General features: G+C 42.9%; 1 protein-coding gene across 1 annotated transcript in view; it reads left to right on the forward strand.

Moving 5' to 3' along the window:
- Positions 1–26,616, forward strand: part of LOC123996668 (collagen alpha-1(XXIV) chain-like) — a 216,399-nt gene that overhangs the window by 130,518 nt on the left and 59,265 nt on the right. The window contains exons 29-31 of the mRNA XM_046300243.1: positions 10,491–10,544; positions 10,704–10,748; positions 14,841–14,885. Coding sequence (XP_046156199.1) covers positions 10,491–10,544; positions 10,704–10,748; positions 14,841–14,885 — 144 coding nt within the window. The remainder of the gene's footprint in view (positions 1–10,490; positions 10,545–10,703; positions 10,749–14,840; positions 14,886–26,616) is intronic.

Here is a 26,616-nt window from a genome sequence, read left to right on the forward strand (position 1 = left end):
ATGCACCTAACCCTGGTTTAATCATGCAACCTAACCCTGATTTAATCATGCACCTAACCCTGTTTTCATCATGTAACCTAACCCTGATTTAATCATGCACCTAACCCTGATTTAATCATGTACCTAACCCTGATTTAATCATGTAACCTAACCCTGGTTTAATCATGCAACCTAACCCTGATTTAATCATGTACCTAACCCTGTTTTCATCATGTAACCTAACCCTGATTTAATCATGCACCTAACCCTGATTTAATCATGTACCTAACCCTGATTTAATCATGTAACCTAACCCTGATTTAATCATGCAACCTAACCCTGATTTTCCTTCCTAACATTTCATATGTATTCATCCCGGAACATTTAATCTCCAGGTTAGGGTGATTAACAGAGTGGGTTGCATTATTAGATGCTGCTGATTATTTTACGAGCACCACAAAGAAGTGATTCAGAGATTATCGAGCTCAGGCCTAATGTTGAGCTCATGAGACACCTGGTGGCCGAGAGGAGTATGACACTGACACAATAATAAACCATTTTGCCTATGCTTTTCCTTATGGGTAGTCCCGGGAATTAAACCCACTATCTTAGCGTTGCAAACGCCATGCTCTAGCAACTGAGCTACAGAGGACTACAGTACACTGATACAGTACCTTACATAGCAACCATGGGCTTAGAGAAGTAATGTATTTAACATGATCTAAGCTTTTAAACACTATTGGAATCTTATAGTCTGTTGTGTGAGACTGCATGAGAGACCCAGTCTATCAGCAGTAGTGTGCACCAGAGAGCTGCGTGGTGACTGCATGAGAGATCCTCTCTATCAGCAGTAGTATCCACCAGAGAGCTGCGTGGTGACTGCATGAGAGATCCCCTCTATCAGCAGTAGTATCCACCAGAGAGCTGCGTGGTGACTGCATGAGAGATCCCATCTATCAGCAGTAGTATCCACCAGAGAGCTGCATGGTGACTGCATGAGAGATCCCATCTATCAGCAGTAGTATCCACCAGAGAGCTGTGTGGTGACTGCATGAGAGATCCCATCTATCAGCAGTAGTATCCACAAGAGAGCTGCGTGGTGACTGCATGAGAGATCCCATCTATCAGCAGTAGTATCCACAAGAGAGCTGCGTGGTGACTGCATGAGAGATCCTCTCTATCAGCAGTAGTATCCACCAGAGAGCTGCGTGGTGACTGCATGAGAGATCCCATCTATCAGCATTAGTATCCACCAGAGAGCTGCATGGTGACTGCATGAGAGATCCCATCTATCAGCAGTAGTATCCACAAGAGAGCTGCGTGGTGACTGCATGAGAGATCCTCTCTATCAGCAGTAGTATCCACCAGAGAGCTGCGTGGTGACTGCATGAGAGATCCCATCTATCAGCAGTAGTATCCACCAGAGAGCTGCGTGGTGACTGCATGAGAGATCCCATCTATCAGCAGTAGTATCCACCAGAGAGCTGCATGGTGACTGCATGAGAGATCCCATCTATCAGCGGTAGTATCCACCAGAGAGCTGTGTGGTGACTGTGTGAGAGATCCCATCTATCAGCAGTAGTATCCACCAGAGAGCTGCGTGGTGACTGCATGAGAGATCCTCTCTATCAGCAGTAGTATCCACCAGAGAGCTGCATGGTGACTGCATGAGAGATCCCATCTATCAGCAGTAGTATCCACCAGAGAGCTGCATGGTGACTGCATGAGAGATCCCATCTATCAGCGGTAGTATCCACCAGAGAGCTGTGTGGTGACTGTGTGAGAGATCCCATCTATCAGCAGTAGTATCCACCAGAGAGCTGTGTGGTGACTGGGCACTCTGCATCTCTCCTTAGCATTTCTCCTTTACTTTTCTCTGTCCGTTGACAAGACACACATCTGGGTGGAACTCTGCAACTGACTGGCCATGGCACCGACTGGACTGGCTCCTGGCACAACCCACCTGGCTGGCACTGGGGTGCCAACCCACATTGGCACCACAGACGGGCAGAGGCGCTTACTCTACCACCTAGTCACCGACGCAAATGCCCACTCACATCACATCCTCAGCACAGTAGTCTGAACCATCTAACACTTTGTGAAAGGATTCACAGTAAATGTAGGAATCCACAATGGAGATAGATAAATCCCTACCCACAGAGTAGTACAGACCACAGGAGGTGGAATGGTATCAAATACATCAAACACGTGGTTTCCGGGTGTTTGATGCCATTGAATTTGATCTGTTCTGGCCATTATTATGAATTCCGGAACTTAAAGTCACTGCCCACGTAACGGTTACATTATATGATTGATGTTGTTTATTTAAGTGTCATACACCTAACGGTGTCCAGCCCACATGGGCTTACAAGACACTTCTAGCCACACTACACAAACAGTACAGCTACCATCTAGCCATACTACACACACAGTACAGCTACCATCTAGCCATACTACACACACAGTACATTACACAAACAGTACAGCTACCATCTAGCCATACTACACACAGAGTACATTACACAAACAGTACATTACACAAACAGTACAGCTACCATCTAGCCATACTACACACAGAGTACATTACACAAACAGTACATTACACAAACAGTACAGCTACCATCTAGCCATACTACACAAACAGTACAGCTACCATCGAGCCATACTACACAAACAGTACATTACACAAACAGTACATTACACGAACAGTACAGCTACCATCTAGCCATACTACACAAACAGTACATTACACAAACAGTACATTACACAAACAGTACAGCTACCTTCTAGACATACTACACAAACAGTACATAACACAACCAGTACAGCTACCATCTAGCCACACTACACAAACAGTACAGCTACCATCTAGCCACACTACACAAACAGTACAGCTACCATCTAGCCACACTACACAAACAGTACAGCTACCATCTAGCCACACTAAACAAACAGTACAGCTACCATCTAGCCACACTACACAAACAGTACAGCTACCACCTAGCCACACTAAACAAACAGTACAGCTACCATCGAGCCACACTACACAAACAGTACAGTTACCATCGAGCCACACTAAACAAACAGTACAGCTACCACCTAGCCACACTAAACAAACAGTAACAGCTAACATCTAGCCACACTACACAAACAGTACAGCTACCATCTAGCCACACTACACAAACATTACATTACACAAACAGTACAGCTACCATCTAGCCACACTACACAAACATTACATTACACAAACAGTACAGCTACCATCTAGCCACACTAAACAAACAGTGCATTACACAAACAGTACAGCTACCATCTAGCCACACTACACAAACATTACATTACACAAACAGTACAACTACCATCTACTAGCTACCATCTAGCCATACTACATAAATAGTACATTACACAAACAGTACAACTACCATCTAGCCACACTACACAAATAGTACAGCTATCATCTAGCCATACTACACAAACAGTACAGCCACCATCTAGCCACAACACACAAACAGTACATTACACAAACAGTACAGCTACAATCTAGCCACACTACGCAAACAGTACATTACACAAACAGTACAGCTACCATCTAGCCACACTACACAAACAGTACAGCTACCATCGAGCCACACTACACAAACAGTCCATTACACAAACAGTACAGATACCATCTAGCCACACTACACAAACATTACATTACACAAACAGTACAGCTACCATCTAGCCACACTAAACAAACAGTACAGCTACCACCTAGCCACACTAAACAAATAGTACAGCTACCATCTAGCCACACTACACAAACAGTACAGCTACCATCTAGCCACACTAAACAAACAGTACAGCTACCACCTAGCCACACTAAACAAACAGTATAGCTACCATCTAGCCAGACTACACAAACAGTACATTACACAAACAGTACAGCTACCATCGAGCCACACTACACAAACAGTACAGCTACCATCGAGCCACACTAATCAAACAGTACAGCTACCACCTAGCCACACTAAAAAAACAGTACAGCTACCATCTAGCCACACTACACAAACAGTACATTACACAAACAGTACAGCTACCATCTAGCCACACTACACAAACAGTACAGCTACCATCGAGCCACACTAAACAAACAGTACAGCTACCATCGAGCCACACTACACAAACAGTACAGCTACCACCTAGCCACACTAAACAAACAGTACAGCTACCACCTAGCCACACTACACAAACAGTACATTACATAAACAGTATAGCTACCATCTAGCCACACTACACAAACAGTACATTACATAAACAGTACAGCTACCATCTAGCCACACTAAACAAACAGTACAGCTACCACCTAGCCACACTAAACAAACAGTACAGCTACCATCTAGCCACACTACACAAACAGTACAGCTACCATCGAGCCACACTAAACAAACAGTACAGCTACCATTACATTTACATTTAAGTCATTTAGCAGACACTCTTTTCCAGAGCGACTTACAAATTGGTGCGTTCACCTTATGACATCCAGTGGAGCAGCCACTTTACAATAGTGCATCTAAATCTTTTAAGGGGGGGGGGTGAGAAGGATTACTTTATCCTATCCTAGGTATTCCTTAAAGAGGTGGGGTTTCAGGTGTCTCCGGAAGGTGGTGATTGACTCCGCTGTCCTGGCGTCGTGAGGGGGTTTGTTCCACCATTGGGGGGCCAGAGCAGCGAACAGTTTTGACTGGGCTGAGCGGAGGAGCGGGGTGACGTGAGAGAACTTGGGAAGGTTGAACACCAGACGGGCTGCAGCGTTCTGGATGAGTTGTAGGGGTTTAATGGCACAGGCAGGGAGTCCAGCCAACAGCGAGTTGCAGTAATCCAGACGGGAGATGACAAGTGCCTGGATTAGGACCTGCGCCCCTTCCTGTGTGAGGCAGGGTCGTACTCTGCGGATGTTGTAGAGCATGAACCTACAGGAACAGGCCACCGCCTTGATGTTAGTTGAGAACGACAGGGTGTTGTCCAGGATCACGCCAAGGTTCTTAGCGCTCTGGGAGGAGGACACAATGGAGTTGTCAACCGTGATGGCGAGATCATGGAACGGGCAGTCCTTCCCCGGGAGGAAGAGCAGCTCCGTCTGGCCGAGGTTCAGCTTGATGTGGTGATCCGTCATCCACACTGATATGTCTGCCAGACATGCAGAGATGCGATTCGCCACCTGGTCATCAGAAGGGGGAAAGGAGAAGATTAATTGTGTTTCGTCTGCATAGCAATGATAGGAGAGACCATGTGAGGTTATGACAGAGCCAAGTGACTTGGTGTACCATCTAGCCACACTACACAAACAGTACAGCTACCATCTAGCCACACTACACAAACAGTAAAGCTACCATCTAGCCACACTAAACAAACAGTACAGCTACCATCTAGCCACACTAAACAAACAGTACAGCTACCATCTACCCACACTACACAAACAGTACATTACACAAACAGTACAGCTACCATCTAGCCATACTACACAAACAGTACATTACACAAGCAGTGCAGCTACCATCTAGCCACACTACACAAACAGTACATTACACAAACAGTACAGCTACCATCTAGCCATACTACACAAACAGTACAGCCACGATCTAGCCACACCACACAAACAGTACATTACACAAACAGTACAGCTACAATCTAGCCACACTACGCAAACAGTACATTACACAAACAGTACAGCTACCATCTAGCCACACTACACAAACAGTACAGCTACCATCGTGCCACACTAAACAAACAGTACAGCTACCATCTAGCCACACTACACAAACATTATATTACACAAACAGTACAGCTACCATCTAGCCACACTAAACAAACAGTACAGCTACCACCTAGCCACACTAAACAAATAGTACAGCTACCATCTAGCCACACTACACAAACAGTACAGCTACCACCTAGCCACACTAAACAAACAGTACAGCTACCATCTAGCCAGACTACACAAACAGTACATTACACAAACAGTACAGCTACCATCGAGCCACACTACACAAACAGTACAGCTACCACCGAGCCACACTAAACAAACAGTACAGATACCATCTAGCCACACTACACAAACAGTACATTACACAAACAGTACAGCTACCATCTAGCCACACTACACAAACAGTACAGCTACCATCGAGCCACACTAAACAAACAGTACAGCTACCACCTAGCCACACTAAACAAACAGTACAGCTACCATCTAGCCGCACGACACAAACAGTACATTACACAAACAGTACAGATTCCATCTAGCTACACTACACAAACAGTACATTATACAAACAGTACAGCTACCATCTAGCCACACTAAACAAACAGTACAACAACCATCTAGCCACACTACACAAATAGTACATTACACAAACAGTACACTCATTGACCTTTTCCACATTTTGTTACTTTATAGCCTTATTCTAAAATTGATTAAATTGTTTGTTCCCTTATCAATCTACACACAATACCCCATACTGATAAAGCAAAAACAAGTGAAGACATTTTTGCAAATGAATAAAAAATTAACAACTAATATATTGCATTTTAATTGGTATTCAGACTCTTTACTCTGTACTTTGTTGAAGCATCTTTGGCAGTGATTACAGCCTTGAGTCTTCTTGGGTATGACGCTTCAAGCTTGGCACACCTGTATTTTGGCAGTTCTTCCCAATCTTCTCTGCAGATCCTGTCAAGCTCTGTCAGGTTGGATGGGGAGAGTCGTTGCACAGGTATTTTCAGGTCCATTCAAAGATGTTCGATCGGGTTCAAGTCTGGGCTCTGGCTGGGCCACTTAAGTACATTCATTGATTTGTCCCGAAGCCACTCCTGTGTTGTATTGGCTGTGTGCTTAGGGTCGTTGTCCTGTTGGAAGGTGAAACTTCGCCCCAGCAGGTTTTCATCAAGGTTCTCTCTGTACTTTGCTCTGTTCATCTTTGCCCCGATCCTGACTAGTCTCCCAGTCCCTGCCCATGAAAAACATCCTCACAGCATGATGCTGCCACCACCATGCTTCACTTTAGGGATGGTGCCAGATTTCCTCCAGACGTGACACTTGGCATTCAGGCCAAAGAGTTCAATCTTGGTTTCATCAGATCAGAGAATCTTGTTTAGGTGGCTTTTGGCAAACTCCAAGCAGGCTGTCATGTGCCTTTTACTGAGGAGAGGCTTCCGTCTGGCCGCTCCACCATATAGGTCTGTTTGGTGGAGTGCTGCAGAGATGGTTGTCCTTCTGGAGATGGTTGTCCTTCTCCCATCTCCACAGAGGAACTCTTGAACTCCCTCAGAGTGATAATTGGGTTCTTGGTCACTTCCCTGACCAAGGCCCTTCTCCCCAAATTTCTCAGTTTAGCCGGGCGGCCAGCTCTAGGAAGATTCTTGGTGGTTCCAAACTTCATCCATTTAAGAATGAAGGAGGTTGCTATGTTCTTGAGGACCTTCAATACTGCAGAAATGTTTTGGTACCCTTCCCCTGATCTGTGCCTTGACACAATCCTGTCTCGGCGCTCTACAGACAATTCCTTCGACTTCATGGCTTGGTTTTTGCTCTGACATGCACTGTTCACTGTTGGACCTTATATAGACAGGTGTGTGCCTTTCCAAATTATGTCCAATCAATTGAATTACCACAGGTGGACTCCAATCAAGTTGTAGAAACGTCTCATGGATTATTAATGGAAACAGGATGCACCTGAGCTAAATTTCGAGTCTCATAGCAAAGGGTCTGAATACTTATTGAAACCTGTTTTCACTTTGTCATTATGGTGTATTGTGTGTAGATTGTTGAAGACATTTGTTTTATTAATCCATTTTAGAATAAGGCTGTAACGTATCAAAATGTGGAAAAAGTCAAGGGGTCTGAATACTTTCCGAAGGCACTGTATGTGATCTGTCCACTGAATCACAACACTTCTATAACCAGAACAGCATTGTTCAGTAACAATACATTTAATGAAGGTGTTGTGTCGACAGTGATTTGATTACACGCTGGTATTTTGGAACAGCTGTTCTGATATAAACATGCATGACGTGCTGCTGGGATGTTTATCTCTCGTGTCCAACAGGCTAAAGTACTTAACAGCAGCAAAGTGAAACAGCTCAGCTTGCTGCCAGTCTACGCCTCCACAGGGCCAATCCAATAGTTGTTATCCTAACCTTATTATGACCTGCTGTTATGGTTTAACCCTCTGAGCGATAAAGAAATCAGGTCTGGATGATAAAATGTGGCGTACTTGAACTAGGCCTAGATTCATGATGTCACAATGTACAGTAGGAGAAAAGAAAAGGTCGCTTTCTCCCCTTTTATCTCTCTCTCTCTCTCTCTCTCTCTCTCTCTGATATCTAATCATTTACAGATTCATTAAGTCTGCGGCTTTAATGATATTACATTACTATATAGGCTATTACATAAATATATGAGATATTACATGACTATATGAGATATTGAATAAATATATGATATATTATATAAATATATGAGATATAACTTAACTATATGAGATATGACTTAACTATATGAGATACTACATTACTATATGAGATATTACATCCAGATAAAATAATATATGTCCCAGTAGTAACTATACACTGAGTGTACATAACGTTAAGAACACTTACTCTTTCCATGAAATACAGGTGAAAGCTATGATCCCTTATTGATGTCACTTGTTTAAATCCACTTCAATCAGTGTAGATGAAGGAGAGGAAACAGGTCAAAGAAGGATTTTTAACCTTGAGACAATTGAGACATGGAGTGTGTATGTGTGCCATTCAGAGGGTGATGACAAAAGATTTAAGTGCCTTTGAACGGGGTATGATAATAAGTGCCAGGCGCACCGGTTTGAGTGTGTTAAGATCTGTAACGCTGCTGGGTTTTCACGCTCAACAGTTTCCCATGTGTATCAAGAATGGTCCACCATCCAAAGGACATCCAGCCAACTTGACACAACTGTGGGAAGCATTGGAGTCAACATGGGCCAGCATCCCTGTGGAATGCTTTCGACCACTTGTAGAGTCCATGCCCCGATGAATTTAGGCTGCTCTGAGGGCAAAGGGGCACGGGGGTTGTTCCTAATGTTTGGTATGCTCGGTGTGTATGGACTAACTTCAGTAGTACTACAGTATAAACTAATACCTGCAGACAGAAGCTAGGAGACAATAGTTCCCCATGACGCATCATCTTTTAGCTCTTGACCTGTCTATGTGTCTTTCAGTTGTCCTCATTGACCTCACAATGTGTTCATTTGTCACTTGGCTCACTCAATTGACCAATCAAAGCAGGGATTGGATTTTAATTGGATTTAGTATAAATTATAAGTGTGTTTGGCTACTGTTCTAATCCATAGAACTGACTGAGCCAAGTGTTTGTAATAGGGCACAGTTAGTGCCTGTTAACAACCCTGAATGAGCCATTCACCCAACTGTACAGTTTTAGGATCAAGTAAAAGAAAGTTACAATTTCCGATTCAGCAAATGAGATTTGTTTTAGCTCTACTCGTTTCATTTGGACTGACAAGTGGTGGCTCTGCTCTCGTTTTGCTTGGCCTTGACAGCCAGCTGGACATCCAGCCGTGTGAGGCGGAGCCCCATACAGTACATCCATCCATCCATTGAATAGTTTTATGAGTAAGTAAACACTTCGTTTTACTGTTTGACCTAATTCCCCGCTGTGTCCTTGGCCTGCCCTGAACCAAGGTGCAGTAAATGTATCGTCCACTACAGGAAGACAGAGTAGTCCAGTAGAGCACACGCAGACGGATGATCAGTCAGTGTGTGTAGGTATTAAAGACAGGGAGAGGGATGGAGAGGGATGGAGAGAGAGAGATAGAGAGGAGTGGGTTGCAAAGGTCAGCAGGTAACCCCCAGATAGACACAGACAAAGAAGAAGCTGATTACTCCCAAGTTGTTGATATTATGCAGTCCAACTGTCTGTCTGTCTTTCTGGAATTCCATGCGGATGTGTTTGAAGACAAAAAGGGCCTGCACAGTAGACTGCTACCATGTGCTGCTCCTAACACCAATGCCCTTATGTGTTTGATGCTCCCCATGCTCTCGCCTCCTCCACCCCATTATTTTATTGAGACACTCTAGATGATTTGGTTACGCCCATATCCCATATTGTACACTGCTAAGTACAGTAGGTTTGGGTGGGTGTGCGTGGTTGTGTGGGTGTGTGCATGTGTGGGTGTGTTGCTGTGTGCTGGTGTGAGAGTGTGGGTGGGTGTGTGCTTGTATTTACGAGTGCCGTTGTGTGATGTGATGGCTGAGTGGTTTGTAAACCATGCATACAGAGAGGGCTAAGATATTTGTGTGTCATAGGGACCCAGGGACACACACACACACACACACACACACACACACACACACACACACACACACACACACACACACACACACACACACACACACACACACACACACACACACACACACACACACACACACACACACACACACACAGAGGGCTTAGCGGCTGTGTTTCTGTGTCATAGGGGCCGAGGGGTGCAGACGGTCCACTGGGGGAACCAGGGCCTGAGGGCACCAAGGTAAACATCTTCTCACCCTCAGAAGAACATTATACTGAATGTCCTCTTTCTACCTGACTTAAAAACATTGTTCTGTGCAGTTTGACCTGATTAAAAGTCTATTTGTTGCCTCACTAAGATATCTCTTTATTCCTCTCTCTCTCTCTTGCTCTTCTGCAGGGAGAGCAGGGGGAAGGTGGAACGAAAGGGGAGCCTGGGTTCATAGTGAGTACTCTGCATCACCTGTCTGCTTTACTTTCTACCACTGACCCAGCACCTCAAGAACATGTGTGCTTTTAATTTAACATCAGAAATGTATATACAACGTCTGTCTGTCTGTCTGTCTGTCTGTCTGTCTGTCTGTCTGTCTGTCTGTCTGTCTGTCTGTCTGTCTGTCTGTCTGTCTGTCTGTCTGTCTGTCTGTCTGTCTGTCTGTCTGTCTGTCTGTCTGTCTGTCTGTCTGTCTGTCTGTCTGTCTGTCTGTCTGTCTGTCTGTCTGTCTGTCTGTCTGTCTGTCTGTCTGTCTGTCTGTCTGTCTGTCTGTCTGTCTGTCTGTCTGTCTGTCTGTCTGTCTGTCTGTCTGTCTGTCTGTCTGTCTGTCTGTCTGTCTGTCTGTCTGTCTGTCTGTCTGTCTGTCTGTCTGTCTGTCTGTCTGTCTGTCTGTCTGTCTGTCTGTCTGTCTGTCTGTCTGTCTGTCTGTCTGTCTGTCTGTCTGTCTGTGGGAGTTTGCTCCTGTCCTGTGTGTTTCTGCACATGACTCTGTCCCTATACTGATTAGAGGGCACATTGAATAGGGTGCAGGAGGCCACTTACGGTGACAAAACAATTGGATCTCAACAGAAAGTCCCTTATCGTTCACCTGAGGCAGGAATGAGGCAGGGTTACTTCCTGTATCACCCCTGCTGACCAATTACAGGCCAGAATGAGGCAGGGTTACTTCCTGCATCACCCCTGCTGACCAATTACAGGCCAGAATGAGGCAAAGTTACTTCCTGTATCACCCCTGCTGACCAATGACAGGCCAGAATGAGGCAAAGTTACTTCCTGTATCACCCCTGCTCCTGCATTCATTCTACACAACAGACTCTACTGTGTAGGAGACCTACCCCATGTGTTATTATTCCTACATCTGAGTGAAAAGGTTCCACTTGGGCCACCATAACCTGAGGTTTAAATTGCCATTAAGATCTGTGTGGGAGATCGGTAGACTTTAATTAACGGTTTTATTTGCAGAGGGTGCCATTCTTCTGATGGCTGTATCAAGTTATAGTCAATGAAAAACCTCTTCCAGCTCACAGTAATGAAACGTGAGCTATATCAATAAAGAGCTGCAGCATGCAAGAGGAAAATGTACCCTGCTCTTTATTTTAACTGTAATCAATGTGTTGCTCTTTATTTGGGATGAAAAACATGAAAAACCTACCCTGGCTTTATATTTGCTAGCGTCATTGTCTCCATTTTGGTTGGGGAATTTCATTAAAACACAACCTGTAGATGGGTAGAGCCATTGGTTGGATGGAGAGAGTTTATGAAGGTAGATTATAGTGAGTCATTTTTGCTCATCATTTTGGATGAATCTAGATGAGTGTAATGGTTCCTAACATGATGGACCAGTGCACCCGTGTCATCGCTAGCTTTGATGTCCTGTGTTCTAGTATTGAAAAATGGACAACAAAGTATCTCTTCTATTCTATCTTTGATGTCTTCAATGGCATTTCTTTAACAGAGGATAGATAGTTCAGTTAGGAGCAGAACACGTAACTGCCAAAATAATGGAAACACTCAAGTAAATGAGGGATACAAACTATATTGAAAGCAGGTGCTTCCACACAGGTGTGGTTCCTGACTTAACTGATGACTTGAAAACGATGTGAGCCATATGCCACGGCCGTCTCAGTCATCAGATCTCAATCCAATTCAACACTTATGGGAGAATCTGGAGCGGCGCCTGAGACAGTGTTTTCCACCACCATCAACAAAACACCAAATGATGGAATTTCTTGTAGAAGAATGGTGTCGCATCCCTCCAATAGAGTTCCAGACACTTGTAGAATCTATGCCAAGGTGCATTGAATCTCTTCTGGCTGGTGGTGTCCCAATGCCCTATTAAGACATTTTATATTGGTTTTTCCTTTATTTTGGCATTTACCTGTAGGTGAACTATAGTACCTCCACTAAGTTGAGGATATCTTGGATAATAGAAGATATTCATGAGACTTGCATACAGTGTAGGATCTTAATTTGTGCCAGTTTGTTACAGCAGGAAAATAATTCTGCAGCAACAGGTAATGTGAATTATTACAGTATGTGGATGATATACTGAACAAAAATATAAACTCAACATGTAATGTGTTGGTCCCATGTTTCATGCAGTGGCAGCTGGTGGGAGGAGCTATAGGAGGACGGGCTCATTGTAATGGCTGGAACAGAATTAATGGAATGGTATCAAACACATCCAACATATGGAAACCACATGTTTTGACTCTGTTCCATAATTATATTCCAGCAATTACAAAGAGCCCGTCCTCCTATATCTCCTCCCACCAGCCTCCACTTGTTTCCTAAACTGAAGAAAAGAAAATCCCAGAAATGTTCCATATGTACAAAAAGCTGATTTATCTCAAATTGTGCACAAATCGGTTTGCATACCTGTTAGGGAGCATTTCTCCATCCACCTGACCTATCAAGAAGCTGATTAAACAGCATAATCATTGCACAGGTGCACCTTGAGCTGGGGACAGTAAAAGGACACTCTAAAATGTGCAGTTTTGTCACACGACACAAGGCCACAGATGTCTCAAGTGTTGAGGGAGTGTGCAATTGGCATGCTGACTGCAGGAATGTCCCCCTGAGCTGTTGCCAGAGAATGAAATGTTAATTTCTCTACCCTAAGCCACCTCCAATGTCATTTTAGAGAATTTGGCAGTACATCCAACCGGACTCACAACCGCACACCACGTGTAACCACGCCAGCCCAAGACCTCCACATCCGGCTTCTTCACCAGTGGGATCATCTGATCCCAGCCACCTGGAAAAGCTGATGAAACGGTTTGAGCAACCAAAGAATTTCTTCTCGTGCTCGTCGTCCTCACCAGGTCTTGACCTGACTGCAGTTCAGCATAGTAACCAACTTCAGTGGGAAAATCCTCACCTTTGATGGCCACTGGCATGCAGTGGCATGCAGAAGAAGTGTGCTCTTCACGGATGAATCTCGGTTTCAACTGTACCGGGCAGATGGCAGACTGCGTGTATGGTGTCCTGTGCTCATGCGGTTTGCTGATGTCAACATTGTGAACAGAGTGCGCCATGGTGGCAGTGGGGTTTTGGTATGGGCAGATATAAGCTATGGACAACGAACACAATTGCATTTTATCCTGAGGCCCATTGTCGTGCCATTCATCCGCCACCATCACCTCATGTTTCAGCATGATAGAGCAAGGCCCCATGTTGCAAGCATCTGTACACATTTCCTGGAAGCTGAAAATGTCCCAGTTCTTCCATGGTCTGCATCCTCCCCAGACATGTCACCCATTGAGCATGTTTGGGATGCTCTGGATCAACGTGTACGACACTGTGTTCCAGTTCCCGCCAATATCCAGCAACTACACACAGGAGTGGAACAACGTTCTACAGGGCACAATCAACAGCCTGATCAACTCTAGGTGAAGGAAATGTGTCGCGCTGCATGAGGCAAGTGGTGGTCACACCAGATACTGACTGGTTTTCTGATCCACGCCCATAGATTAGGGCCTAATGAATTTATTTCAATTGACAAATTTCCTTATATGAACTGTAACTCAGTAAAATATTTGAAATTGTTGCATGTTGTGTTTATATTTTTGTTCAGTATAATACATTTATATTTTTGTAGGGGTTGATACATTTTTCATAAAGGGAAAAACAAGTCAGAAATTTCAGAGGACAAACTTCAGAAGCCTTTTAAAACCTCAAATATACTACAAGTTTTAAATGTGCTGCATTGGTGATCAAATTAAGATCCTACATCTGTAATATGAACTAATGCTCGTAGTCCACTAGGGACGATACTGTATAACTGGTACACTCATCATGCAATTATCCCGGCAGGGGTGGGCAATTCCAGTCCTCGGGGGGCCTGATTGGTTTTGCCCCAGCTAACACCTGACTCCAATAATCACCTAATCATGATCTTCAGTTTAGAATGCAATTTGATTTAATCAGCTGTGTTTGCTAGGGCTGGAGAAACATTGTGACACCAATCAGGCCCCCGAGGACTGGAGTTTCCCACCCCTGAATTGTCGTGACTCAACCATCTATTACATGCCTTTCCTCTTGCAGGGTAAAGCTGGCGGTCCAGGGGAGAGAGGCCTACCAGGGAAACCTGTGAGTACCTTGCATTACATTCACCTACACACTGTATCTCCATTACTTTGACAGCGGTGATTGACAGCTTTGGTTGACATGTTTGATTGTCAGGTTTGATTGACATGAGGTAAAGAGGCCAACACCAGAGCTACATGGGACTATGTATTAAAAGTCCCGCCCCTATAAAGAATTTCGACCACAGTTTTCTACCTGTTATATAGGCCCCCATTACAATTATTTCCACCACACTTTCTACCTGTAATATATTCCCATAATTAAAATTATTTCCACCACAGCTTTCTACCTGTAAAATAATCCTTGCCCTATAAATTATTTCCACCACAGATTTCTACCTGTAATATAGTCCCAGCCCTATAAAGAACTTCCACCACTGCTTTCTACCTGAAATATAGTCCCCCATTAAAATCATTTCCACCACTGCTTTCTACCTGTAAAATAATCCTTGCCCTATGAACAATTTCCACCACTTCTTTCTACCTGTAATATACTGTAGTTCCCATTACAATCATTTCCACCACAGCTTTCTACCTGTAATATAGGCCCTGATTAAAGGTGGTGTAATTTCGTCCATTAAAATAACCTAGATTGATATGAAGTGTGCCTGTGTTGGGTCTCTGTGTGTGTGTGTGTGTGTGTGTGTGTGTGTGTGTGTGTGTGTGTGTGTGTGTGTGTGTGTGTGTGTGTGTGTGTGTGTGTGTGTGTGTGTGTGTGTGTGTGTGTGCGTGTGTGTGCGTGTGCGTGTGCGTGTGCGTGTGCGCGTGCGTGTGCGTGTGCGTGTGTGTGCAGGCACATATCTTAAATCATCAGAGTTATTTTTAATGCGCTCAAGAGAACAACATATACTTAGTTTTACCTCCATTTAGTAGAGTACTGAAATGAAGCTCCTCACAAGCTAGTAGTGAACATTTAGAAGAAACATAACGCTTTGTTGCATATCTCACTGCTTTCTTCCATGCGCTGTTCCCTCTTGATGCCAAATTATTAACACTTCTTAACATTAATTCAATGGATTGTGGTCAGTAAACCCATGGAATATGGTGTCAATAATATATTTTAAAAATCTATTAGCATGTACAAATGAAGTGCATAACTATATCGTAATTTTCCATGAAGATAAATTGTTGGGAAAAAGTATTTGTAATGTTATTGCAAAGTTTTCAGAAACCATGTCCAATATTTGATTGGCAACAAAAAAAGTCTACCTAAAAGGACATGTTGAGATTTGGACAGAAAGTCCTCACTGTTGATGGTCATGGTCACTGTTGATGATGGTCACTGTTGATTGATGATGTTTCTTGGGACCTAGTCACTTTGTCACTGTTGATGATGGTCACTGTTGATGATGGTCACTGTGATGATGATGGTCACTGTGATGGTCACTGATGATGGTCACTGTTGATGATGGTCACTGTTGATGATGGTCACTGTTGATGATGGTCACTGTTGATGATGGTCACTGTTGATGATGGTCACTGTTGATGATGGTTACTGTTGATGATGGTCACTGTTGATGATCATCCTCTCTTGGGAATGCTGGTCACTATTGATGATGGTCACTGTTGATGATGGTCACTGTTGATGATGCTTCAGGTTGATGATGGTTAATTTAGTTTTTATGAACTGCATCTGATTAGGTGATGATGGTCACTGTTGATGATGGTCACTGTTGATGATGGTTTATAGCTGTTGATGATGGTTGGGGTCTGAGCAGATTATTTGTTACAATGTTGATGGTGGTCTGTTGATGATGGTCACTGTTGATGATGGTCACTGTTGATGATGGTCACTGTTGATGATGGTCACTGTTGATGATGGTTTTCCATGTGAATATTAAAGTCACAATGACTGTTGATGATGGTTACTGTTGATGATGGTCATTGATGGCTGCATAGATGTTGATGATGGTCACTGTTGATGATGGTTACTGTTGATGATGGTCACTGTTGATGATGGTCACTGTTGATGATGGTTACTGTTGATGATGGTCACTGTTGATGATGGTCACTGTTGATGATGGTCACTGTTGATGATGGTCACTGTTGATGATGGTCACTGCTGATGATGGTTACTGTTCATGATTTTATCAGATGTGTGGTAATAAATTACCTACAGGACAATATTTCTAATTAATTACACAAAAACAAATACCCTGTCCAACAGCCCTGTAGTAACAACACTTCACAATTTTCCACACACAATCCTTTCTCCAAATAAAGATTCACAATTCACAAAGTTATATTATACAGTACTAGGATGTTAGCCCATCCATAAAGATTAGAAATTATTCAAAATTAAACTGTAGGTGCAAACCTGTCTATGACTTCACTCTTTCCCAAGCGTGTTAGTATGTATATCTTTGTCAATTGTCATGAAGCATTCTATCTTGGGTCATTGGGCTCCTAAGCCAGGTATGTAGATGTCTTAATTAATGCACAGAAAGATATCTCACAAATGCTAACTGGGATGGTCAGCATGGCCTTTATGATTGCCTTCAGTGATGGGAACATATCAGGGTCTAACAATTTATACACACAGGACATGTCAAAAGTGGCATCTTTCTTTTTTAGCAAAATAGAACAAAACGCACAGCAATTTGAAAACAAGCCTGCAAGAGATTGTAACACACAAGACATGTCAAAAGTGGCATCTTTCTTTTTTTGAGAGGTAATGTTTAGCAAGGACTACTTTCTCTGGCTTGAGAGGAATATGCCATGTTTGTCTTGTGTGGGCCTCCCCTCTCTCGTTCTCTCTGTCCTGTCTGCTAACCTCTCTCTGTGTTCTCTCTGTCTTGTCTGGTAACCTCTCTCTGTGTTCTCTCTGTCCTGTCTGGTAACCTCTCTCTGTGTTCTCTCTGTCCTGTCTGGTAACCTCTCTCTACTCTCTGGACTAACTTTCTCTGGCTTGTTCTCTCTGAGGAATATGCCATGTTTGTCTTGTGTTCTCTCTGTCCTGTCTGCCTCCCTGTGTTCTCTCTGTCCTGTCTGGTAACTCTATGTTCTCTCTGTCCTGTCTGGTAACCTCTCTCTGTGTTCTCTCTGTCCTGTCTGGTAACCTCTCTCTACCTCTGTCTGTCTGTGTTCTCTCTGTCCTGTCTGGTAACCTCTCTCTGTGTTCTCTCTGTCCTGTCTGGTAACCTCTCTCTGTGTTCTCTCTGTCCTGTCTGGTAACCTCTCTCTGTGTTCTCTCTGTCCTGTCTGGTAACCTCTCTCTGTGTTCTCTCTGTCCTGTCTGGTAACCTCTCTCTGTGTTCTCTCTGTCCTGTCTGGTAACCTCTCTCTGTGTTCTCTCTGTCCTGTCTGGTTCTCTCTGTCCTGTCTGGTAACCTCTCTCTGTGTTCCTCTCTCTGTGTTCTCTCTGTCCTGTCTGGTAACCTCTCTCTGTGTTCTCTCTGTCCTGTCTGGTAACCTCTCTCTGTGTTCTCTCTGTCCTGTCTGCTAACCTCTCTCTGTTCTCTCTGTCTTCTCTCTGTCCTGTCTGGTAACCTCTCTCTGTGTTCTCTCTGTCCTGTCTGCTAACCTCTCTCTGTGTTCTCTCTGTCCTGTCTGGTAACCTCTCTCTGTGTTCTCTCTGTTGCTTTAGCAACCAAATCCAAATACATGCAGCCATAGGGCAAAACAGATGAGGTTGGCTGAAATTGTTAACATGTAAGCTTTGTTTAGTCTCCAATGTTTATTGAAAACAAATACATTTGCACAATAACCACTTGTTGTTTCAAAACATTGTTGTAGTTGTTGGTTAGCTAGCCAGCCAATGTTTGCCGTATTGGCATTGTCATGAAATCAGTCAAAACACCTCAAAACAAGACATGGTATCAATAACTTGATGAAACATGCTGAACTAATCCACTAATTGTTCCCCACATGGCAGTGTCATTCTTGCTAGCAATCTTGCCATCCAGAATCACAGCAGGCTGATTTATGCCCCTTGGAAGCGTGCACATCGTTTTCGTGATGTTGTCAGCCAACCCATCTATGTAGCTAGATGCTAAATAATTATATTGTAAACACACACACACACACTCACAATGTATCCACTTACTCCTGCAAATACAACAACCTGCTCTGTGTTTACTGAGCTGCATCTTCAAATCTGTAAGTCCACCTTCTATAAATTGGGGAAAAATACTCAGCTATCCAGCTTTGTTTTTCAACAGATAGCTACAGTTGAAGTGGGAAGTTTACATACGCTTAGGGTGGAGTTATTAAAACTCGTTTTCAACCACACCACAAAAGCCTTGTTAAAAAAATATAGTTTTGGCAAGTCGGTTAGGACATTTACTTTGTCAAGAATTGTTTACAGACAGATTATTTCACTTATAATTCACTGTATCACAATTCCAGTGGGTCAGAAGTTTACATACACTAAGTTGACTGGGCCTTTAAACAGCTTGGAAAATTCCAGAAAAGCATGTCATTGCTTTAGAAGCTTCTGATAGGCTAATTGACATCATTTGAGTTAATTGGAGGTGTACCTGTGGATGTATTTCAAGGCCTACCTTCAAACTCCTTGCCTCTTTGCTTGACTTTATGAGAAAATCTAAATAAATCAGCCAAGACCTCAGAAAAGAAATTGTAGACCTCCACAAGTCTGGTTCATCTTTGGGAGCAATTTCCAAACACCTGAAGGTACCTTGTTCATCTGTATTAATAATAGTACGCAATTATAAACACCATGGGACAACACAGCCGTCATACTGCTCAGGAAGGAGATGCGCTCTGTCTCCTAGATATGAACATACTTTGGTGCGAAAAGTGGAAATCAATCCCAGAACAACAGCAAAGGGCCTTGTGAAGATGCTGGAGGAAACAGGTACAAATGTATCTATATCCACAGTAAAAATGAGTCCTATATCGACATAACCTGAAAGGCCACTCAGCAAGGAAGAAGCCACTGCTCCAAAACCACCATGAAAAAGCCAAGCTACGGTTTGCAACTGCACATGGGGACAAAGATTGTCCTCTGGTCTGATGAAACCAAAATATAACTATTTGGCCATAATGACCATCGTTATGTTTGGAGGAAAAGGGGAGGCTTGCAAGCCGAAGAACACCATCCCAACCGTGAAACACAGGGGTGGCAGCATCATATTGTGGAGGGTGCTTTGCTGCTGGAGGGACTGGTGCACTTCACAAAATAGATGGCATCATGAGGGGGAAAATTATGTGGATATATTGAAGCAACATCTCAAGACATCAGTCAGGAATTTAAAGCTTGGTCGCATATGGACAATGACCCCAAGCATACTTACAAAATTGTGGCAAAATGGCTTAAGGACAACAAAGTCAAGGTATTGGAGTGGCCATCACAAGGCCCTGACCTCAATCCCATAGAAAATGTGTGGGCAGAACTGAAAAAGGTTGTTCGAGCAAGGAGGCCTATAACCCTGACTCACTTACACCAGCTCTGTCAAGAGGAAAGGGCCAAAATTCACCCAATTTCTTGTGGGAAGCTTGTGGAAGGCTACATGAAATGCTTGACACAAGTTTTGAACAATTGAAAGGCAATTCTACCAAATACTAATTGAGTGTATGTTAACTTCTGACCCAGTGGGAATGTGATGAATTAAATAAAATCTGAAATAAATAATTCTCTCTACTATTATTCTGACATTTCACAATCTTAAAATAAAGTGGTGATCCTAATTGACCTAAGACAGGGAATTTTACTAGGATTAAATGTCAGGAATTGTGAAAAACTGAGTTTAAATGTGTTTGGCTAAGGAGAATGTAACCTTCCGACTTCAACTGTAGCTAATTGAGCTGACGTTACCAAAAGTAGCTAACATCATGTTAGCCTTAAGTTAGCTAGCTATCTTTATTAGCAATGTTTAGCATATTTGGACAATACTTGATTAAACAGTAATTGGTTAGTTAGTGATACTTTGTCGGGTGGTGAACAGAGCTTCAGCAGTTTCATTCAGTGTCCAGATAGCTAGTCAGTAACTATACTGTCATGGTCTAACAAAATGTGCTATAGTAATAGCAAGCTAACAAGGTTTACCTCGATTCTCCTTCTCCCTCAGAGAATGAACAGTTGCCCGCATATGGCGGAATATCATTTTAGGGGACGAATAAAAAAATGTAGCACTTAAAGTGCTCCACCTCCTAAAGTGCCACCGTACACAGAAATGCTGGTTTTAGGCAGCACTGAAAAGGCAGGCCAGGGCCCATGTTTGGAGTATTCATTGCAGTGTAGCCTAGCTTGTTTTACACCATCCCAGCAGGGAAAAAGACTCAGGGCTGGGACAAAATCATTCGGGGCTATAGCCACGAAAGCCCGGGTCTGGTTGTGTCCATGGCCTGTTCCATAGTACCATGACCTTGTGGCTGGTGTGTGCTTCTATCCCCTTGTGTTCCTGGCGGCGTAAAACTGAGACTGGGATGTTTTCAATGTTGTAACAGTCTTCACTACGGGGGAAAATATCTGCTTTTCTACTTAGTTAATGATGGATTGCAGTGTTGTGATATAACCACTGAAGGATCAAATGATTCCCTACTGACGGGAAATGTCATTAAAGAAACATACAGACAAAAGTGCTTATTATTATCAAGTGAGCTGCACACAATTCATAGTGTTGGCTGCTGTTAGCCCTGTACAAACAATTCTCTCTGCATCTCTGTGTATCTGTGGCTAGCCAGACATGATGATCCCTAACTAGAGATTGCCTGGTAGTGCCTGATGCATGCTCAATGACACTTGGATCCATCCACAGATGCTTGGCTTGCTTGTTTGGTTTGATAAATGACCTATTTTCAGCCTTGTTAAGTCAGACTTGGCGTAACACTTGACAAACATTGTTTCTATGTGTTATTAACTGATGTGACACATGCCCCCCCCCACACACACACACACAGAGACACACAAACACACACATACTAGCAGCGACCTGTCCTGCTCAGAATCTAAATGCCATCTTTTGTCATTTGCATAGAGCAAGGTCTATGTTCAAACAGGTAACTTTGTGTGTTTCGGGGGAATGAATGGGTGTTGTTGCGGTGTTATAGTTAAGCAATAAGGCCCGAGGGGGTGTGGTATATGGCCAATATACCATGGCTAAGTGCTTTTCTTAGCAACGACGCCACGCAGAGTGCCTGGATACAGGCCTTAGTCATGGTATATTGGTCATATAACACAAACCCCTGAGGTGTCTTATTGCTATTATAAACGAGTTGCCAACGTAATTAGAGCAGTCGAAATAAGTGTTTTGTCATACCCGTAGTATATTGTCTGATATACCACAGCTGTCAGCCAATCAGCATTCAGGGATCGAACCACCCGGTTTATAACAGGTAATTTCTCATGAGCAGTAAAACACACAATAATGCAGCTGGAACCCCCAACTTGTATAACATGGTGAGACCATGAAATCGCCATCAGACATCTCTACTGTACATTGATCTATAGAAGTGTGGGCTTTTAGAGTGAGGTTTACTCCAGTAACTAACAGTATGTTTACTCCAGTAACTAACAGTATGTTTACTCCAGTAACTAACAGTATGTTTACTCCAGTTATTAGCAGTATGTTTACTCCAGTAACTAACAGTATGTTTACTCCAGTAACTAACAGTATGTTTACTCCAGTAACTAACAGTGTGTTTACTCCAGTAACTAACAGTATGTTTACTCCAGTAACTAACAGTACGTTTACTCCAGTTACTAGCAGTATGTTTAATCCAGTAACTAACAGTATATTTAATCCAGTAACTAACAGTATGTTTACTCCAGTAACTAACAGTATGTTTACTCCAGTAACTAACAGTATGTTTACTCCAGTAACTAACAGTATGTTTACTCCAGTAACTAACAGTATGTTTACTCCAGTAACTAGCAGTATGTTTACTCCAGTTACTAGCAGTATGTTTACTCCAGTAACTAACAGTATGTTTACTCCAGTAACTAACAGTATGTTTACTCCAGTTACTAACAGTATGTTTACTCCAGTAACTAACAGTATGTTTACTCCAGTTACTAACAGTATGTTTACTCCAGTAACTAACAGTATGTTTACTCCAGTAGCTAACAGTATGTTTACTCCAGTAGCTAACAGTATGTTTACTCCAGTAACTAACAGTTTGTTTACTCCAGTAACTAGCAGTACGTTTACTCCAGTAACTAACAGTATGTTTACTCCAGTAACTAGCAGTATGTTTGCTCCAGTTACTAGCAGTATGCTTACTCCAGTAACTAACAGTATGTTTACTCCAGTAACTAACAGTATGCTTACTCCAGTAACTAACAGTACGTTTACTCCAGTTACTAGCAGTATGTTTACTCCAGTAACTAACAGTATGTTTACTCCAGTAACTAGCAGTACGTTTACTCCAGTAACTAACAGTATGTTTACTCCAGTAACTAGCAGTACGTTTGCTCCAGTTACTAGCAGTATGCTTACTCCAGTAACTAATAGTTTGTTTACTCCAGTTACTAGCAGTGTTTACTCCAGTTACTAGCAGTGTTTACTCCAGTAACTAACAGTATGTTTACTCCAGTAACTAACAGTATGTTTACTCCAGTTACTAGCAGTATGCTTACTCCAGTAACTAACAGTATGTTTACTCCAGTAACTAGCAGTACGTTTACTCCAGTAACTAACAGTATGTTTACTCCAGTAACTAGCAGTATGTTTGCTCCAGTTACTAGCAGTATGCTTACTCCAGTAACTAACAGTATGTTTACTCCAGTAAATAACAGTATGCTTACTCCAGTAACTAACAGTACGTTTACTCCAGTAACTAACAGTATGTTTACTCCAGTAACTAACAGTATGTTTACTCCAGTAACTAGCAGTATGTTTACTCCAGTAACTAACAGTATGTTTACTCCAGTAACTAACAGTATGTTTACTCCAGTAACTAACTGTACGTTTACTCCAGTTACTAGCAGTATGTTTACTCCAGTAACTAACAGTACGTTTACTCCAGTAACTAACAGTATGTTTACTCCAGTAACTAACATTATGTTTACTCCAGTAACTAACAGTATGTTTACTCCAGTAACTAACAGTATGTTTACTCCAGTAACTAACAGTATGTTTACTCCAGTAACTAACAGTATGTTTACTCCAGTAACTAACAGTATGCTTACTCCAGTAACTAACAGTATGTTTACTCCAGTAACTAGCAGTACGTTTACTCCAGTAACTAGCAGTATGTTTACTCCAGTAACTAACAGTATGTTTACTCCAGTAACTAACAGTATGTTTACTCCAGTAACTATACATGTAAATGTAAACTAACAGTATGTTTACTCCAGTAACTAACAGTATGTTTACTCCAGTAACTAGCAGTATGTTTACTCCAGTAACTAACAGTATGTTTACTCCAGTAACTAACAGTATGTTTACTCCAGTAACTAACAGTATGTTTACTCCAGTAACTAACAGTATGCTTACTCCAGTAACTAACAGTATGTTTACTCCAGTAACTAACAGTATGTTTACTGCCGTGAGGAAACTATTAAAGCTAACAAAGATCTGACAGGCAGCGTAGAGGAACTCAATCTTCTCCCCAGTCACCTCTAGAGCCACAGCGCCATCTTGTGTTCAGTGTTGAAATATACATCTTTGAGGAACAGAGTGACTAAGCAAAGCTCTGAAGTCATCTGCTCTTTCAAATCATCTTCCTTAATTGACTGCATGCACTTTATGATAGTGTCATTGAATAATGGCTTTCTTCACCGCCACCATATTTCAGCCTGGATGTTCCGTTCAGTCCCCTCTGACATATTATGGGAGCATTTGTGCACACAGAGCTTTCATTTACAGTTTTAATAGAAGTATTCCCGTGTTATAAGGACTCATGATTTATTGCTGTTTTCAGCCCTCTCTCTCTCTCTCTCTGAGGGCATTTGTAAGAAGAGTTCTGAGAATTACCAGTCCCATCCATCTTTCCTCCGTTCCTTTTTCATCAGTTTGCTCTGTGCTGTACAGACAGATTTGGTCATTGTGTTATGTGATCTAGTGTAGTGCTGTACACTTACCATAACAACAGCGGTCGAAGAGAGAACCTACAGGAGGGTAGCTCTCCACGAACAGGGTTGGAGAGAACAGGGTTGGAGAGAACCTACAGGAGGGTAACTCTCCAGGAACAAGGATGGAGAGCCCTGCTAGAGAGACCTGCTGTATACTTACTATTACAACAGGGGTTGTAAATAGTAGACCACTTAAAGGTTCCTTACAGTAGAAGTACAGGAGTATCATGGCAAACTGGTAGACTGGCCAATAGTTTCTATGCTCAGACCATCAGGCTGCTGAAAAGCCACCACTAGTCAGCTACCTCCTCCCCCCCCCTGCTACTCCCCCTATGGACACCCCCACCCCACCCCTGCTACTCCCCCCCTGCTACTCCCCCTATGGACAGCCCTTCTTAGATCTGCTGATATCTCAAAGTACTGTACAGAAACCCAGCATAAAACCCCAAACAGCAAGCAATGCAGGTGTAGAAGCATGGTGTCTAGGAAAAACTCCCTAGAAAGGCCAAAACCTAGGAAGAAACCTAGAGAGGAACCAGGCTACGAAGGGTAGCCAGTCCTCTTCTGGCTGTGCCAGGTGGAGATTATAACAGAACATGGCCAAGATGTTCAAATGTTCATAAATGACCAGCATGGTCAAATAATAATAATCACAGTAGTTGTCGAGGGTGTGATAGGTCAGCAGGTCTGGGACAGGTAGCACGTCCGGTGAACAGGTCAGGGTTCCATAGCCGCAGGCAAAACAGCTGAAACTGGAGCAGCAGCATGGCCAGGTGGACTGGGGACAGCAAGGAGTCATCATGCCAGGTAGTCCTGAGGCATGGTCCTTGGGCTCAGGTCCTCCGAGGGAGAGAAAGAAAGAAAGAGAGAAAGAAAGAGAAAATCAGAGAGAGCATACTTAAATTCACACAGGACACCGGATAAGACAGGATAAATACTCTAGATATAACAGACTGACCCTAGCCCCCCGACACATAAACTACTGCAGCATAAATACTGGAGGCTGAGATTGGATAGGGCCACAGTGGTCATTCCCCCACCCCCTAAACAGCCTTTACTCTGCCTCCATTCCAATGGACATGTATTTATTTATTCATCACTGATACAGTTATGATGTGTATAGTTCTATTTCTATTGTTGTTTTATTATCACCATTTTCATTATTTTATTTCACTTCGTCCTGCATGTTGGAGCTCGAAGCCTAAGCTTTTAACTGCACCCTGCAATCACACCTGCAACTCTGACTATTAAAAACTCTGAATCTGAATCTATGAGGGGACCTTTACGCCTGTGAAAGATTTACCACAGAGATGATTAAAGGCCCAATCCAGACGTTTTTTTATCTAAACATCAAATAATTTCTGGGTAACAATTAAGTACCTTACTGTAATAGTTTTCCATTTCTCAACCAATCCTTTTGCTAGGACTGTCTGGGAGTCGTCTGAGTAGGGAGGGGGAGGGCACCTTAAACGTTGCTGTTATTGGAAGAGAGGTTTGGAACTCACTTTGTTATCAGTCTATTAACTTAATTGATGCCTGGTGATGTCAACAGGCAGGCTGAACACCAATGCCAAACATTCTGATTAGAAGGTCCTGTGTAGATTGCCATTTCAACCAGCAGGAAATAACACTGATGAAATGTTTTCAGACTTTTACAGTTTTACAACTCAGTTTCATAAGCGGTTGTACAATATGATACAGAGCACATGAGAAACTGAGTTTGGACTGCACTGGACCTTTAGGACATAGTCCTAACTTT

The sequence above is a fragment of the Oncorhynchus gorbuscha genome, linkage group LG15, assembly GCF_021184085.1.
Source record: "Oncorhynchus gorbuscha isolate QuinsamMale2020 ecotype Even-year linkage group LG15, OgorEven_v1.0, whole genome shotgun sequence".
NCBI lineage: Eukaryota > Metazoa > Chordata > Actinopteri > Salmoniformes > Salmonidae > Oncorhynchus > Oncorhynchus gorbuscha.